The sequence below is a fragment of the Falco peregrinus genome, chromosome 5 (genome assembly GCF_023634155.1).
Source record: "Falco peregrinus isolate bFalPer1 chromosome 5, bFalPer1.pri, whole genome shotgun sequence".
Lineage (NCBI taxonomy): Eukaryota > Metazoa > Chordata > Aves > Falconiformes > Falconidae > Falco > Falco peregrinus.
The window spans coordinates 101,354,740-101,372,858 of NC_073725.1; the positions used below are offsets into that span (position 1 = coordinate 101,354,740).

The 18,119-nt window shown below is 54.2% G+C and overlaps 1 protein-coding gene across 3 annotated transcripts; it reads right to left on the reverse strand.

Annotated features, from left to right (window-relative positions):
* Nucleotides 1–419: 419 nt before the first annotated feature.
* Nucleotides 420–12,643, reverse strand: IMPDH2 (inosine monophosphate dehydrogenase 2). 3 transcript variants are annotated; one of them, XM_055805723.1, is made up of 15 exons: nucleotides 12,438–12,643; nucleotides 12,295–12,343; nucleotides 12,111–12,212; nucleotides 11,789–11,863; nucleotides 11,136–11,342; nucleotides 8,921–9,008; nucleotides 8,103–8,302; nucleotides 6,948–7,038; nucleotides 5,707–5,802; nucleotides 4,278–4,349; nucleotides 1,946–2,089; nucleotides 1,585–1,729; nucleotides 1,356–1,499; nucleotides 1,002–1,085; nucleotides 420–677 (listed from the first exon to the last, which is right to left on the reverse strand). In XM_055805723.1, exons 1-15 carry the CDS (start codon nucleotides 12,533–12,535, stop codon nucleotides 656–658), a joined length of 1,617 nt encoding a protein of 538 aa, XP_055661698.1. In that variant the 5' UTR covers nucleotides 12,536–12,643; the 3' UTR covers nucleotides 420–655. The 3 variants fall into 3 exon arrangements, with proteins under 3 accessions (XP_055661698.1, XP_055661699.1, XP_055661700.1); XM_055805724.1 differs by lacking the exon at nucleotides 4,278–4,349; XM_055805725.1 differs by lacking the exons at nucleotides 4,278–4,349; nucleotides 5,707–5,802.
* Between the last annotated feature and the right edge of the window lie 5,476 nt (nucleotides 12,644–18,119).

The window sequence follows — 18,119 nt, forward strand, 5'->3', positions numbered from 1 at the left end:
GAAAACAGCTCCAAGGGCCTGGTGCATGAGAAGCAGCTGCAGCACAAAGCATTTGCAGGGGCATGTGGGCAGGTATCTGGGTGGATGTGCACATACGTACACCTCTGTGCTTAATCATTGTAGCAGCGGGACCAGGCACAGGGTCCTGCAGCAGCCTGGCACTAGCAAATGGCCCTGTAAAATCCATTTGCTTTCTTCCCTGGCAGCCTTTGTTTTCTGCTCTCGAGAAGTTGTTGTGTTTGTTTGTTTGTTTTAAAACACCCCACGCTGCATTACCCACTCAGCCCTGTCTCGGGGCTGTACCCTCCCCGTCCCCCCCCCCCCCTCCCCCCCCCCACACACACAGTGTCCCTTCTGGGGTCATCAGCTGCTCCCGAGAGGATGCAGGAAGCAAAGGAGAAGGAAGCGGGACTCTGGGCTGACACCAACTACACATCTTTTCCTGTTTTATTGTAAAACACAGCCAGTGTGGCACCAGCCCAGGATCACTGCTCCTGGGCAGCAGGTGGGCCCTCTCGGGTGGTGATGAAGCAGCCAGGGGACACGGGGAGCTCCAGGCAGCCCACAGAGTAATGGCACTTCTGCAGCAAGAGCAGCTCCCACACGGGGTGGCGCAGGGCTGAGTGGCACAATGACAGACACAGACGGACCGCCTTCAGAAGAGGCGCTTCTCATACCTGCGAGGGGAGCAGCAAACCAGAGAGCCTTTTTACCGACCCGTATCACCCAGGGCGAGGGCCAAAGGCACAGTCAGAACAGCTCCCGAGCTGCCGGCCCTCAGTGGGGAAGAGCCCCAGCACGCAGGCAGTGAGTAGCTTGTCTGCTTGTCCCAGCTGCAAGAGGGGTGCTGGCCCAGGCCAGGTGACAGGCTGTCACTCAGCCCAGCTGCACAGTGGCAGGTGAAGCCAGCAGCACATCAAGCCACCCTCACAGCAGCTGAGGCACAGGATGGCCACGCTTATCTCCCCCCGCACGACAGGGGCCCTGCCAGAAACACTTACGAGTGGAGGCCATGCACCCCTCCTTCCACCTGGGCAGACGTTGTCCTCTTCTCAAACTTCAGCTCTCCCGAGTACATCATGGCTCTGAGGTGAAAGGACACTCATCACAAGCCAGCCAGATTAAGGTAACCCCAACATTTCAAGCCCAGCCAGCTGAATACTCCACAAGAGACCATGCTCCTGCACGCCTGGGGCTAGCAAATCCATGACGCAGTGCCCACGGGAGACGAGGGAAGAGCACTACAGTGAGGTCAGGCCATGCAGAACACGCTGCAGCTTGGGCACAGCTTGCCCAGGGACCCCAAAGGGCAGCACTGTGACCTAACCAGAACACAAGCGAGGGGAGGCACTCACCGGACTTGCGTCAGGCTCTTGGCACCAATATCCTGGCAGGAATGCTGGATCCCAGCAATCAGGTACGGAATGAACTTGTGGATAGAGCCCTTGTCCTGCACTGCGCCGGAGACCCCCTGGGCTACTTTGATTTTGTCTGTCTCACTGCACGGGAGCACAAATCAAGCAAGTTTATGAAGCAGAGAAGCCCCAAAAGCTTGATCGGCTGCCCCAAAGCACCATCTCTTACCTGAAATACCGGTTCTGGCTGCCCAAGTTCTTGTCCATGGCATCTAGCGAGCCCATGCCGCGGTATTTCTTCAACCTAATTCCATCCGAGAAGAAGTACTCACCTGGGGCCTCTGTGGTGGCGGCCAGGAGAGAGCCCATCATCACTAGCACAAGAGATCACCAAGAACAGCATGTCAGCAGCAGGAAGGCTTTGGCTGCAAACCCCTCAGGGTCCCTGGGCACAGCACTGTGCTGGACCCCCCCGCATCCCCAGCCACCTGCAGGGATACGCCCTCGTGCCCAGAATCCGCTGCCACACGGCAGCCCTCCCTGGGAGACTCCTACAGGGGCATAGCCTGGCCACCCGACGCGCTGCTCACCTGTGGAGGCCCCGAGTGCGAGGGCCTTTGCAATGTGCCCAACCGTCTGGATCCCTCCGTCTGCGATCACGGGGACGCCAAATCTCCTGGCGTATTCAGACACCTTGTACACCGCCGTGGCCTGGGGGCGGCCGCACGCCAGCACTGCGGGCAGGGAGAGAGCAGAGAAAGGGTCAGCTCCCACGCAGCAGCGCGTCCCCTCCCCAGCAGGCCCTTTTAGGCTTCCGGCACACACATGCTTCAGCACTCAGGAACGCACAAATCCCTGGATGCTCCTTCCCTAGGCCGAGTTGCAAGAGAAGCAGATGCCCAGGAGGTGCCTGCTGGGACATCCTCACGGCCCTTGACTCCAAAAAGCTGTGGGTGACCTTGGGACTAGGGTCTTTGACCAAACGCCTGGGATTAGCCAAGACTTGCAGCTTGTCCTGGTGCACAGCAGAGGTGTGGGGAGCTTGGGAAGGAAGCGGAGCAGACCCCACAAGCCCCTCTCAAGAGCATCCCTGGCAACGTAGGCGCATCCCACCGCTCACTCCCTCCTAGCGGTGCCAGACCCTTTCTCCATATCCCCAGCAGCTGTATGATGCGCTTCTTGCATGGAAAGGCAGCTGGCTGGGAGAGAGCCAGTATATATATATGTATAGATATATCTATACATATACATTTGCGTGCGCGCACACACACACACACACACTCACATGCAGCAGTGGAAAAGGAAACTAGCAGGATGATTTGATGGCTTATGGGCAATAATTTATGTTCCTGCCCTGCAACGTAGCATGGATTCTGTCAAGTTTAGCTGCCCCATGGGAAGGGGGTTAATAGCTCTGGATTTACCTGCTCTTCCCAGTCAGTAGCAGTTAGAGGCTTCCCATTACGCGAGGGAAAACCAGCACAGGGCACGTCCTGTAACACCTTTGTCAGCCACAGGCATGCAAGTATGCTGAGATAAGCTTCTCTCAGGGAGACTTCCCTTCCCCACAGTTAACCAGAAGCCTTTTCTCCAGTCACAGTTAGTCTGAGCCACTGGGTAAGATTATGGCCATGCAGGATTAGTGCTGTGGAGCGTGAACTCCAGGTGTGGTTTAGCCTGCCTGGCAGCAGCGCTGGCAGCACACGTCCCTGGCAGAGGCTTGCTGAGGCCGGGAGTCCGCAGTTGCTCTGCTCCCAGTGCTCAGCAGCAGCTGCTGAGAGAGGGAACCCCGTCTCCAGGCTAAAATAATGAAAGAACTGATTGTAATGGAACAAAACTCTGCGTCAAGCTAGGGCTCAGCTAGCCAGGGAGAGTCTGCCAGCTGTAACACGAACGCCGTTAGTCTTAAAAGAGATGGTCTCGCTCGGTACCGCACTGCTAAAGGCCACGTTGTGGCTGCAAAATGCTGCAAGGGAAGAGATCTGTGGAGAGAAGCACCTGATTTTGGAGGGTCCAGAGACCAGGGTCTACGAGACAGTGCTGTAGACAGTGCAGGGCTTGCAGAAACCTCTCAAGAGCAAACATAGAGACCAGCCCTTTAAGGAACAGCTTGGCTCAGGGCCCCTGGGAGCGTCGCACCGTTCCGACTGTCCCAGTGCCCAGCGCCACAGCTTCAGAGCGCAGCTTCCAAAGCAAGGTTCAGAGCACGCACACACTGAGGGGTCTGGGTGAGCGTATGTCTTTTTTTAGCATATCTGCAAAGGGTGGCCTACAAGATCATCTGTTAGAGAAAACCTTCCCGGATCTTCAACAGAAACCTCTTTCCCTTTGAGGTGCATCAAAACTAGGAGAAAGGGCAAAACCCAAGGCTTGCTGCGGGTGGCTGCTCGACCCAGTAGCATCAGAGCCCTTTCTCTCCACAGGTGTCTGCGGGGAAAGCCGTGGTCCTGGTGCACCGCTGCCAAGGTGGCCGTACGCAGTTAAAGTCCCTCTGTGACCCCAGGGGAGCCAGCTTCAAGTGAAGCTTAGCCAGCACACAGCCTCCCCGCAACTGGGGCCAGATTAGAGCAGGATCAAGGACCACTCAGGGATCACCTCCCACCACTGGATGAGCAGGGGCATGCCTGGCTAGAGATCCAGAAGATTCAGTCAGAAAGCCCAGTCAGGCTCCTAACTGGATTTTGGAGTGGAAGGTGGACAGCCCTGAGTGCCCTCAGCTTTGACAGTTCAGACCCTGCTTTAGGAATTCAGAAAGGCTTTGCAGCTTCCAGTTCAGATTCAAAACCAGTATCCAAAGCCACAAAACCCCAAGTGCATCTACAGCTAAATTATTCTCAAACAAGCAGTAGGGCCATGTGCAGCCAAATCAGGGTCCTGCTTCAAGACACATAATTAGGGTTGGGAACAGGGCAAGTGACTTACTATAGGTGCCCGTGACAGTAGAAGGGCATTTGGGGCTGTGGGACTTTAGGTCTGGAGGGATCTTTGGAGCAGCTAAACAAAAACAAACACACACATTTTAGAGACAGAAGAACAGCAGCAGAACAAAGGACCCCAGCAGTGACCTGCTACTAGGCAGAGCATACGGTGTGGGACAGAGCTGACCTTGCAAACCCTGCCTAGCCTGAGCCAAGCCAGAGGCCAGATCCAAGCCAGCCAGGCCCGGCTGTGCACAGCGCATGCTCGCCCTGCCCCCGCAGCCATCCAGAGAGGTGGCCCCCCCAACCCAAAGAGCCAGAGTTCTTGCCCTAAGAGGGACAAAAACCTGGGAAGCTGCAGTCAATTTTGCAACCACATCTCCTGTGAAGCACCACATTCTACCTCTGCTCTCTCTGTTCCCTCCCCAAAACCAGCACCCAACCCCACCGACTGCAGCAGCCAGGAGAGGCACCCTCTGGAGACGTTCACCGCGCTGCAGGACGGAGCATGCCTCAGCGGGTCCTCTGCCTCAGAACCAGAGTAGGACACGTGTGTTCCGGTTCTGCTCTGGCTATGGAAGCATGAGCCCAAGGACACCACAACCTCCCTAGAAAGGTCACCCAAGACAGACTGCCCTGACCGGGAAACCCCGCAGCCAGTGCTCCCACGGCGGGAAAAGCAGGAACGCAGCCTGGGTCCAGTGCTGCTCAAAGGCTCCATGCTGGAAACGGCAGAGCTAACGCAGCACCTTCAGCCATCAGCTACCCTCTTGCTGCCTCCCAAGGCAAGGACCAAGGAGCAAAGCAGAGGGACTGTGTTCTCTGCACCTCACTTCCCAGGTTCACAACACGAGGACTGAGCCTGTCCCCCAGGCAGCCTTTCTCCAGGCCCTGGGGAGGCCCCTCTCCACCTTTTAGCCAAAGGTGACATGGCCTCTGCCCCACACAAGCTCCAGCTAACTGCAGAGACAACGGCAGAAATCCCATTTCGGCCTGGAAATTGCATAAAGGCGTCAAGCCCAGAAGACCAATACTCAAGCATCGCGCACACTGCTGCCAGAGGGAAAGGGAGCGCAGACAGCCCGGTGCACTTCACCTGTCAGCACGGGGGCTCCGGTAAGCCCCTCTCCCTGCAGAGCTGCCTGCCAGCCCCATCCCACACCGAGCCAGTGGCTCCTCTCGGGCAAAGCCACGTGTGCCACACCTGCTCTACTCAGTCTCGGTCAGTACTGGGAAATGCCTTTGCTGCTGCTGCCACCCCAAAGGTTTGACCCAGGTGATGAGAATGTCCTGGACGAAGGGGGTGAAAGACAGCTTGCTGTTGGACACAGCCCTTACAACAGAAGTCCATCCTGGCTATGCTGCTTTTCAGCAGGGAATCCCTATGGAACAGATGGCTTTAGCCCATTTAGGAGACAGCTGATCTCTCTCACCTTCCTGTGTGATGCAGATGGAGCCACTGCCCATCCCGACTCTCAGGGCATCGACCCCTGCGTCAATGAGGTTCTTGGCCTGAGCAGCAGTCACAACTGTAGGGAGCAGAAACTGGTTTGAAGAGAGACAAGCAGATTTGCAGGCGAGGCTGCTCTGTCCTGGTGCTTCCCCCGTGGCTGCAAACACCCCCTGCCCAGGGCACCGGCCTGTGTCAGAGCCAGGCCTGGCTGTCCACTGCTACCAGGCCTATCCGCCAAACCAGCACTGAGTTTCCATCCCAGCTGTCCCCAGTGGGCGAGGTGACACCGGCCCTTTAGGCTACTCTGCAACATGCTTACACCCAAAGGCCGAGGCAGCAGAGGGCACTGCATGGTGCCAGGCGCTCTTTGGGCCACATCAGGTAGGGAGGGAGGGCAGAGTACAGGCTAACAGCAGCACCGGTAACACACCAGCCAGGTAAAGGCAGGGACTGCTGAACTCTGCTGTCAGGAGGCAGGGAAAATTTCCGTTAGATTTCCAAATTAAGCAATAGTCATTATTATTATTATTGTCCAAAATTTTAAGCTGGTGTGTAAAAGCAGCTAACGTGTACAGAGGACTGTAGCAATTTCCGTTAGATATCCAAATTAAGCAATAGTCATTATTATTGTCCAAAATTTTAAGCTGGTGTGTAAAAGCAGCTAACGTGTACAGAGGACTGTAGCAATTTCCGTTAGATATCCAAATTAAGCAATAGTCATTATTATTATTGTCCAAAATTTTAAGCTGGTGTGTAAAAGCAGCTAACGTGTACAGAGGACTGTAGCAATTTCCGTTAGATATCCAAATTAAGCAATAGTCATTATTATTATTATTGTCCAAAATTTTAAGCTGGTGTGTAAAAGCAGCTAACGTGTACAGAGGACTGTAGCAATTTCCGTTAGATATCCAAATTAAGCAATAGTCATTATTATTATTGTCCAAAATTTTAAGCTGGTGTGTAAAAGCAGCTAATGTGTACAGAGGACTGTAGCACACTGTGCTGCAGACCAAAGACTTCAAAATATCTGCAGCTGTGGCAGCAGCAGGGTACTGCCCTGTGCCTGCTGAGCCATCTTGCTCTGTTCCACAAGCCAGAGGAAACCATTTTAAGTTCAGACATTTACCAAGACAACCGTTTCATTCACGCCCCTGCAACTCCCTCTATGTCTAAGAGACAAACGTAATTTAAAGACAAGAACAGTCTTCAACACATGCCTACCGTTTCCTCCAATAACTTGTAGGTTGGGATATTTCTCCTTAATATATTTTATCATATTGATCTGGAAGATGGAGTTACCCTGGGAGGAATCCTGCAACAGAAAGAAAACCAATTTCAATCAAAATTTCTGCAGAAGATTACAAATACAGCTCTAGAATGGCCTCAGATCTTCACTCTGCTTACTGGGGTCTCTGCTAAGCTGGCTAAGTGGGCAAAATGACTCCCCAAACTGAGTACAGAACCGGAGGAGAAGCTGCAGCAAAGATAGTAATGTACTGTCCCTGTAGAAGGCATTTTATTCTAAGGACTTCAGTAATAACCTTCGCATTTAAATCCTGTGGCAACAAAGAGCACACCTGGCTGCTGGTAGGAACGGCCTGGTTCTAACACCAGGACACCATCGGCCCTGTCTCAAAGTACAGGTGAAATGGTGAATGTTCCTTGTGAAAGCCAGAAGAGCCAGCGCGTGAATGCATCTCTCCCTGCTGCGCAGCAGGGCAGCTGCAATACGAGATGTCAACCACCGAGCACTCAGGCCCTGCCGACCTCCATGACCCAGCCAGCTCACAGTGTCTGTTAAATATTTCCAGCTGCAACACTGCTCAGTCGTGCCCTCAGAGCACAGCTGACTCGCAAGCTAACGATCAACGAGAAAACAACGTGCAAATCCAGGCAGTGATGGCTGTGCCTGAAAGCTGGCAGGCCAGAAGGGGAGACTAGCAGAGCCTGGACTGGCCACTCCTGAACATCTGGCAGTTAAGAGAATAACACAGTAACAGACACCAAAGAGCTGAAGGGGAACCGTAAGAAGCCAAATACTCAAAACTAGTTAGGAACATCAGAGACTATGGTGGCAGGCTGCAAGCAGCATTTGTAGAAGCGTCTGTATTAACCGACAAAGTTTCTCAGCCTTAAGGGCTTCAATGCACCCTACGTACTTCCCCAAGGCCAAATAAGTTCCCAGGCAAGAGGAACCCCTCTTATCTGAGGGCTCCAATCTGAATGAGACTGACAGGTCATCAAACTGCCACAGTCTTAACACAGAAGGGCCTGTAATGAAGATAGCAAGTGCTATGCTGCTGCTGCGCTGTCAGAGATTCATTCAAACTGGATCCTCAGCCCCCCAGGCCAACGCGATGCCTGCGGGTGGCTCACCAGCACTACCGCATCCACGCCAGCCTGCACCAGGAGGTCCAGCCGGTACTTGTCATCTTCGTGGGTCCCGATAGCGGCACCACAGAGCAGCTGCTTCTTGGAATCCTTAGAAGCCAGAGGGTAGTCCCGGTTCTTCTTGAGATCCGTGCGGGCAATTATAGCCACCAGCTCGTCATCTTCATTAACAATTGGCAGCTTGCCTTGAAACAAACAGAAAGAATGTCACTGGAAATAGCTGTTTCTGCAGGAGACAGACGCTAGCCCAAAGCAGTGCACCAGACCAGGAGCATCAGGCAGGCAGCAACTGGTGCAAGGTGGAGACTCAAGGAGGTGTGGTAGCAAATCTTGCTTGGCCATGGATGCCAGCAGCTCTGGCTCGGGAAACAAAGCTAGGAGTTTGCAAGAGTGGAGAAAACCTCTGTATTTTCACACTAACCACAGAGAAAGTGCATCTTTTCTAGTAATTAGACCCACGATACTGTGTTAAAGGTCAAACTACCATACCGTAACGGAGCTGAACTGAGTGCCAACGTGCGAAGACCAGGATAGAAAACTGAAGATGTGTGGCTGGACAGCCAGGCACTCTTCAGCTCCTGGGCTGCCAAGAATCCCTCAACTTCAAACAGATTTGAGATGAACACATGTGAACTCTGTACCCTGGCAGAGGGCTGCAGGCACTCTCTCCTCTCCTCATGCTGGAACACAGCCCTCCCATGTTTCACCCACGTGTAGGCAGACGCACGTCCACACGCACCCACTACTGCTCCCAGCCCAGCGCTTCCACAGCTCTCCCTTGCATCACGGATGTTCACAGGTACCTTTTTTACTCCTTTGTAGAATTTCATTTGCTTCTTTCAACATTACGCCAGCCGGGGCCACAACAAGATCCTCTCGCTTTGTCATAATCTAGCAGGAGGGAGAAGATAAAAAGTCACAAGAACTCCTTCGCACTGATCTGAAAATACCGAACCCCTCTGCCCACGTGAAACACTGCAGCAGCCATATGGAAGTGCTCTACAGACAAAGGAGCCCACAGCACAGCAACACGCCTCCAGAAACACACAGGAACAGCCTCCAATGCGCTGTCCCCATGCAAGCAGTGGCCCCCAAGCCCACTGGTGTAGTGAAAACAGGAGATGGCAGAGGGCCTCAGCAAGCTGAGGGAGAAGACCTAGAAGCAGGGGATGATTCTCAGATGACCCTTGTTTGGGATGTCACCCAAACAGCCCTCCCTTTTAACAGAGCACAGGCAAATAAGGGCTGGAGACACCTCCGGAGTCCCATGCTGTTCTGGCAGAAACGCTACCCCCAAGCTTGTTTTCAGGCAGTCATCCCCAGCATACAGGCTCTGGAAGGGCTGTGCCCAGAATAACCCACCGCTGCTGCTGGCAAGGTCAACGGGGCAAAGGAGTTGCTTCAATCCAAACAAACATGCTCGCCTACACTCACTCTGACAAACAAGCACCAAAACACAGCAGAAAGGGGCAATGGACAGAAGCTCGAACACGGGAACATCTGACGTGGTATACCGAAAAAAGCTTTCGCCACAACAACGGTCAACCACTGGAAGAGCAGCCCAAAGAGGCAGTGAACTCTCCACCCTTACAGACACAGCGCCACGCAGCCTGCTCCAGCTGAGCAGGCCTCAGGCAGGAGGCTTGACAAGAGACCTCGAGGTCCCTTCCCACGCACAGTGTTCTGCAATCACAGAGTTCATGCGGGATGTTCTCACAAAAGGTTACTCGAGACGGCCAGGCAAAGCTGAAAGGGAACACTCCCTAACCCTCACAGAAGGTAGATTAGTTGCACACAACAAAGATGATGCAACATTTGTTATTTATACCATAAGAACACACACTTTGTCAGCAAAGAGGTGCACTCCACCTACATCCACCCAAAATCCTGCCTGTGACAGAACCCACATCTCAGGCAAAGCTGAGGAATCACAGACATATCCCAACTCCATAAGCCTGTGGGATCCACAAGCTTCCCGAGCTACAGGAGACCTGTGCATTTAGCTGGATGGCAACAAATGGCTCAGCAATATCAGTGCTGGACAGCGAGTGGGGAGAGATCTATGGGACCATTCACTGCCCTAGCCTTGCCTGCTGACAGAGGCAAGCACCAAACACTAACAGCGGCAAGCTTCCAGCTTTGCAGCACTGAATGATCCACGTAAAGGATGAGAGGAGATTCTTATGTGACTCCTCCGAATGGGCCAGCATTGCTGGAAAGGGCCATGTGCACTTTTATAACCTACTCCTAGTTTAAGATTCTTGTTACAGGTATTTATAGGCGATTTCAAACCAAACAGGGATGAGCATGCGATACCAGGTTTGGTCAGCAAGAGCTAAAAATAGTCATGAGTCAAGAGCAGAGTCTGGCTGAGAGGCACCGGTGGTGTAACCTGACAGCACCACAGATATAGGGTTACACAGCTCATGTAACGGGAATGCCAGAACTAACAAAAATCAGCACCGGCATTGCCGAGAACGTTCTCCTGTAGGAGGGGAGTCTGACGGTGCAGCATTATAAAGGCTAAACTGCCAGTCTCCAAGTTCAAAGGGTTATTTTAAAGAACAAGTAGCCTAGATGAGGCACATCTTGGCCGGGAAAGGCAGTCCAGAAAAGGAAGATCAGCACTCGGAGGGCTTGCTGGGCACAACACAGCTGCTACAGCCCTGGCCAGTGCCAGCATGCCATGTGGGACCACAGCAGCAGCCAGGAACACCAGAAATTAATTACTGAACCCGGGGAGAACACCAGCTGTAGAGAGGGTGGCTTCCCCAACACTGAAAGATGACCCTGCAGGAGCAGTCGTGCTAACACTAACTGTGCGGCCACTCTCCTGCATCTGCTCTGCAGGAGTTGCAGACAGAGCGTAAATGAACAAGACACTCTCCCGTGGAAATGGAGTTAAAGATGGACCCGCAGAGCTAAGGTGGAGCTCCAGCTGGGGCAGCATCCTCACAGCCACACACTCGCCCTTCGTATAACAAGCCACACCACCTCCTAACGCAAAGCCCTTCTCACCTCACCGAGAGGCAAGTCATGCTCCGACTCCTTCAGGAAATCGATATCTCGAGATGAGATGATCCCAACCAGCTTGCCCCCCATCTTCCCATTGTCCGTGATGGGAATCCCACAGAATCCATGACGAGCTTTTGCTTCAAACACATCCCGTACTCGGTCGTTGGGGCTCAACACCACAGGGTCTGTGATGAATCCTTGCTCATATTTCTGGAAAGAAGCAGACAGAGCAGCCAGGCTAAGCAGCACTGCCAGACCAAGCAGAAGCGGGGCACGTGCCTAGTGGTGACTGCGGCCACTCATGAAGGTCTGCCACCACTCAGGCTGGCCATATGCTCACCAACAGGATGACTCCCCAAACCAGCACTAAGGCTTACCCAAGTAGCGTTAGATTCCCAACAATTCCCAGACTAACCTCCTTCCTGAAATTACGGGGAATACTCTCGCACCAGGAGGCCTGGCATTCTCAAGTCCCAGGCTGCGCATGGACAGCGCCTAACACACAACAAGAGGTGTGTGCAGGCAACCAGGGTAGCACCACCCTTCTGAAACACCAAGATCTGGCACACAGCTCCTCGAGCAGGGCCAAACCCCACTGCCCACCCCCACCAAGACACAGGCAAGCACGGTTCAGCGCTGCTGTTCCAGCCACTCACCTTCACCTTCCGCACTTCGTTGGCCTGGAACTCCGGGGTGCAGTTGTGATGGATGAACCCGATTCCCCCGGTGAGCTGGTAACACAAAGGCGGCCCTGAGTCGCAGCACAACCCGCCGGGCCCGTCCCCGCGGGGGGCAGCAGCCGGGCAGGGAGCGCCAGAGCCCAGCTCGGGAGCCGGGGCGGCGAGGCCGGGGGGTGGGCGGCGGGGGAGCGGCCTGAGGCACGGCCTCGCCTCCGGGGGGCTGCAGGCGGCCCCGAGCAGACACGTACGGCCCCGAGCGGCACGGCCAGCGGGAAGGGCGGCGGCGGGGGGCACTCACCGCCATGGCGATGGCCATGCCGGCCTCGGTGACCGTGTCCATGGGGGAGGAGACCAGCGGCGTCTTCAGGGTGATCCTCTTGGTCAGCGCCGAGGTCAGGTCCTGGCGGGGAGGCGGGCGGCGGGTGAGCGGCGGCCCCAGCCCCGGCCCCGGCCCGGCCCGCTCCCCCACCCCGGCCACTCACCACCTGGTCCGCCGTGAAGTCGATGTAGCCCGGCAGGATGAGGAAGTCGCTGGGGGGGGGGGGAACGGGGAGACGCGTCAGCGGCGGCTCCCGGCTCCGCGGCCCCGACCCCAGCCCCGCGCCCCCGGCCCGGCCCCACTCACTTGTAGGTGAGCCCATCACCGCAGCTGAAGAGCTGCTGCGCCGTCAGCCCGTCGTCGGGCACGTAGCCGGTGCCGCCGCTGATGAGGTAGTCCGCCATGGCGCCGGCCCGCCGCCGCCGCCGCGTGCCCGCCGCTCCGCGCGCCCCCGCGCGCACGCGCCCCCGCGACGGCGGCCGCGAAGGTTCAAGCGGCGTCGGCTCAATGAGAGCGCGGCCCAGAGCGGCCGCCGGAAAGGGCCCGGCGCCGGCCTCGCCCCCTGCCGCCCCGGAGGGCACCGGGCAGCGCCCCCCAATCCCGGCCGGGCCTGGAGCCAGCCCAGCGCTGCCCCCCCCCGCGCCGGAGGAGACGGGCAGGGTGAAGCCGGGGCCCGCAGCGCCCAGCCAGCGGCCCAGCGCGGCGCGGCCTCAGCCCCGGGCCGCCCCCAGGCCGGGGGAGCGGGGCCAGCGCGGCCGCTGGTGCGGGCCGAGCGGCGGGTTCGGTGTGCGGGGAGGGAGCAGCGCGGACCTGCAGGTAGGGCCCCCCCGCACAGCCCCGCGGGACGCTGCCCGCGCCGCGCCCGGGTGGCACTGCCCGCGCTGGGGAAGAACCTGGCGAACACTGGCTGTGGGCGGCCCGCGGGGAGGGCCGGGGCCGGCGGCGGGGCGCCCGGCTCGGCGCCCGGTGGGATGGGCCGGCAGCAAGAGGGGAGCGCGGCCGGGGGGCTGCGTGGGTGCAGCGCTGGAGCGCGCCGGCAGCGCCCGGAGCAGCGTCGTGAAGCCCCAGCGACCCGAGGGGATGGAAGTCAAGGGGCAGGAGGGGAAGGACAGGCACAAGGCAGGGGGAATGGCGCGTCCCGCGGGGACCCCAGCCGGGCGCCAGCCCCAGGCAGGGTCCCAGCTGCAGCCTCCAGGCCGGCCCGTAGCAGCCCTCCGGAGGGTGGCTGCGGGGGTACCGAGCGCTGCGGGCCCGCACACGGCAGCTTGGGACTCTGGAGAAGAGCAGGAGTAGGGGGGCCCGTGCCTGTGGGAGAGGAAGGGGCACAAATGCAGATCTGCCTCAGAGGAGAACTGCAGGAACCAGTGATCGGCTTTTCACAGGATGGGATTTTCCCTTCCCTGCAGATTCCTTTGGGCATTCAGAAAAGTTCCGGTGCTGCGGGCTGCAAACCAGCCTCCTCCGATGGTTGTTTTGCTTGTCGCGATACACTGGCTCTGGCCTCAGAGCACCAGGGGAATGGGACAAACAGGGCCCTTCTCACCCTGCTCTTGTATGATGGGCTGTGCAAGGCAACCTGCTATTTAATGAGTTCAGGGGACTGAAGAATGGTGCTCCTGCACCTCCAGCTGTCTTACTGCAGTAGATTAAATCCTTATCCAGAGATCTGCAAGTAGCTTTAAGACAAAGTAAGCGTTACTGATGTTACCCAGCTACAGGACATGGGAAGTGTGAACACAGGCGTCTGTTCAAGTCTGCTGAAACACTCAGAAGCAAACAGCCCTTGCATGCTGTGAGGTTTGTCAGTCATGTTCAAGCCTCTAGTCTGGGTTAACATGTTCTGGCCTAAGGTTCTCCAAAAGACAGAGCGGAGTGTACAGACCAGTTAAACTAGGCATTGGTAGATGCTGATGTTGACTTCTACAGTGTGGGGATAAAACCCCCAAACTAGTGAACCATGCTATGGACAGAAGCAGGACTCTTGCGTGGCTTGTTTGCTCTCAGCAGCAGTAATCCGCCCAGAAAAGAGGCTGTGGTTTCTACGTTACAGTTGTTTCCCATCAGATGGTGGTTTTGTTTGTAGCAGGAAAGGAAGGTGCACACCTCGGCGCAGGGATGTTCCCTTTCCTGGGAGGAAGGGTACATGTAGCTTCTGGGGCCCCTCACATAACTCGGAAAAGGCAGCCCTTGTGCAGTTAAGAGCCAGAGACAAGGATCCACAATGCCACTTAAAACTTCAAGCCAAGAGATTGGTAGCAACCCTGTTGCTATTACTGTGAATGCCAACATCAGCGATGTCTCCTTCCTACAGCCATGTGTTAACAGTGCCTGTGAAACTGAAACAGAAACCTGAACTTTGCAAGGTTTCCATTCTTGTTCCCTGACAGCCTGCTACAAAAGATTACGTTTCACCCTGGTTTTACTTCTCTACATAATCCCTGGGCTGATTCTCAGCTCCGAGTTGGTTTCACCTACCCAGACACTGGTTTCCCATTGTACGCAGTTTGCTTGGGCTGGGGAGCTATAAGGAAAAACACTGCCCTTCGCAGTAAATAAAGCATCTAGGCTCACGCCACCAAAAGCAGTTACCAGTAAAGGCACAGAGATCCTTATCCCAGAGGCAGGGTTCAGAAACACAGGCTTCCAAAGGAAAACACCGCCTGCCAAGGACACGCACTTTCAACTCTGCATTACCTGTCACAGGATCAGCAGAATGGGAGGCATCGTGCCAGACTAAGATCAGTTTAACAGGTCTCCCTACCCTTTATTTTAAATAAGGACAGCGCTAACAAAGGTTTGCTAAGCCTGGCTGGGAGGCACACACTGATCTCTGCCGTCAGGCTAAAGCACAGGCACAGCAGTAAACAGGCAAGTTGGCTTCTGTTCCAATAGAAACACCAGACAAAGTTTAATGGTTCTCAAACAGACTACAACAAAGGCTGCAGGGAAAAACATTTTATTTCCAAGCAGATTACAAAGAGCAGAGAATATAAGAGTAAAATTAAATTAAAAAAATAGTTGAGTGCATCTCTTTAAAATGATTTGTAGTGTGAGTTACTCACGGGGCAAAGCTACTGGAGAGTTCTGAAGGTCACTTTGCAGGATGCCAATCACATGTGCTGTTTAGACCAGGGTCAACACAAGAGGGACAGACAAGACTTATTTTGCATATAGGCTGCACACTCATTATCAAGCGAGGCTCTGGGCTGCAACTGGACCCTGCCTTTCTGAGACATCCTCTCCACTTCATTCTCTCCTGCAGTTCCCTCGAGTTCTAGATGCAGTTTATTGCTGCTGTAAGTAGGTTCATTCTGCTCCCCCCATCCTGATGGGCTTAAATGAGAACGGAGAGCAGGCAAACGTGGCTGCCATGCACAAGGTTATACAGGGAAAGTGACTGCAGCGCTCACAGCCGACCTTCACCCGCACAGCAAAGGGAATCGACAAGTAGGGGACACAACAATCACTTCAGAGATTTTGGGGCAGCATGTCAGCGAGACTTCTGGAAGAAGATTTGAGATGCTCCTTAAAGTAGGAAGATGGTCGAGCGGAGAAGGGCTCTTTCCTGCGCACTGGCAACCAGTGAAACGAACAGGCTGAACTACCAGGATAAGTTACGTTCCCTGTAGTATTTGAAAGGAAGAGCTCCAGCAAGATGGGGAGAAAAGCCCCATATAGAGTGGAAGACAGTTTATATCCCACTTTAACAGTGATTTAAAACTCCAAACGTTAATTGCAAGAAAGTCACTATTAAATTTGGATGAGAACGCGGTTTGGTTGGATTGTGCAGTCAATCAGCATCTAGCAGCACTCAGACCAGCAAGAGGATGAGCAACAACAGTATCAGCAAGCCCTCTACCCCACACATGCTCAGAGGGCTCTTTGCTACCACTTTTGGATCTGTTCTTATCACAGCATGGGAGGCCTGAAAACGGTCTAATCCATTCTGCATACAAGGCAGACAATAGCTCCGATGCAGCTGAGAGCAAGACTGTCTTAATTTCTGCCCTAGGAGCAACAGTCCAGAAGAGAATTCTTATTTAGGGATGAGATTAAGTCTTTTTTCATTGGTCCAAGGCAGAGCAGTTCAGAAACTACTTCAGACCTTGTGTCCCATCTAAAATCCAGGAGATATCTAGGGGTGAAGCAGCAGACAGATGAAAGCCCTACCAAGTTACTTAAGACCATTCCCTTTACTCGCCACACTAGACAGGAGTGAAGAACCACTCTCTAGTCTGCTCCCCACTGTGTCAGCCATTACCACTTAAGAGGAAATGCTTGAACTCTTGAAAGTAAATGTAAATCTAATGGTGCCGTGGACAAGTGTGTAGAAGGCTACAAGTCTCCTTAGGAAAGCAACGCTATTAGTGTCAAGAGATAGGACAATACACAAGTCTCATGTCAGAATGTGAGGTGCTTTACAATAGTCAGTCATGCTCTGCTTTCTATGGTTCCTTTCATACACCGAGACAAGATGGGCATAGTTTGAAACCAACAACGCAGGGTCTCTAGCTTGACTTCTCAGCTTTATTTATTTTAGAGATCGATGCGTTTCCAGCCTGTCTCATACAAGGCATAGGCCATGGAGAGTTCTCATTTAATATATACACGCATACAAGAGCTAGCAGTTTGGCACTCTCGGAGCAGAGGGGGAATGCCCTTCAAGCAGCAGTCAAGCTGATTATAGGAAAGTGTTAAAAAGCTATTTTACATGTTTGACTGGGAATATTTCCCAGAACTTGGATAGCAACCCTAAGCCACAGCACTCTTCTTTGCTACTCTGTGCATGTCTTCTGATGAGCCCCTAAAAGGGAGCAGATCATGTTCTTCACTATCAAAGAACATAGTATTTATATTCTAGAAATACTGTACCTTTTAAACTAGCTCCAGAGAGCCAGACTACAAGCCAGGTCCAGGAAAATAATCCTTAAGTCACAGTATATCGATTGTCTCTAAAAATAGGGAATGAAGGTAACAGCGGACATTCTGATGAGACAGTACAGAACAGTACAGCAGTCCACTTCCACATCAGCAAATCCCTCTATGTACATCCAAACAATGAGAAAAAAATGGAAACACTTCAGTCTGCCAGGACAAAGCCAATCATCAGATCTCCACAGCTCACCACGTGCCAAGTTCCCCTGCTTTTAAGCGGTATGCTCTAAGATCAAGGAGAACTCTTCCCCTACAAAGATTTTAGATAATCCTGTAGTTAAGGGCAGTAACTAAGTGCACAGTCTAGAAGGTAACATGGAATTCTGTTTCCCCAGAAAGCTCAGCTGAAGCATCTGTTCACCCCTAATCTGGAACTGCCCTAATGTTCTGTCAAGTTATTCCAGCTTCTGGCAATTTTTAGAGCAAGAGGTGACTCCCGAGGCCACTTAATGAAGCGACTTGCACGCTGGGTGTCTGGCAGATGACTTCGACGCCCACTGCGTTTCTGATGGAGACAAAGCAGCAGGCTCACACTGAGGCACAGGCATGCTGGAACTAGCTTCCCATGCAGCACTGCAGAGCACACACTGGGACTTGAGCACAGCTGCCTGCAGTTTCTCTCACATCTTTGCAACTGTTTAGAAGACAAGCCAAAGTGCCCAAAAGAATGGGAGATCCACTCTGCAGGCCTGTTGGCCACCCTGAGCAACCAGCACACGCAGCTGCTTGAAACAGTGGGAGCTTGTCCCTAACTACATCCTTAAATACTTCAAATTAGGGCCAGAGATGGATATTCCAGTCACAAAGGTGCGGTGAAGGGATGAGAGGCTTCCGAGAGCTGAAGCAGTATTAGCAGTCCCAACAGCCATCCTACCAGGGGGCAACTGCTGGCTCCCAACAGCCGAGCTGAAAGTACGTGTTGCCAGCACTACATACCACCCAGGCACCATCTTCCAACTTACCCACCGGGCTCTGGACACCAACCCCAGGCTGTTTTCCTCTGGCATAACTCTGAGGGCAGACACAGAGCTAAGAGCCTACTTCAGAGCGCAG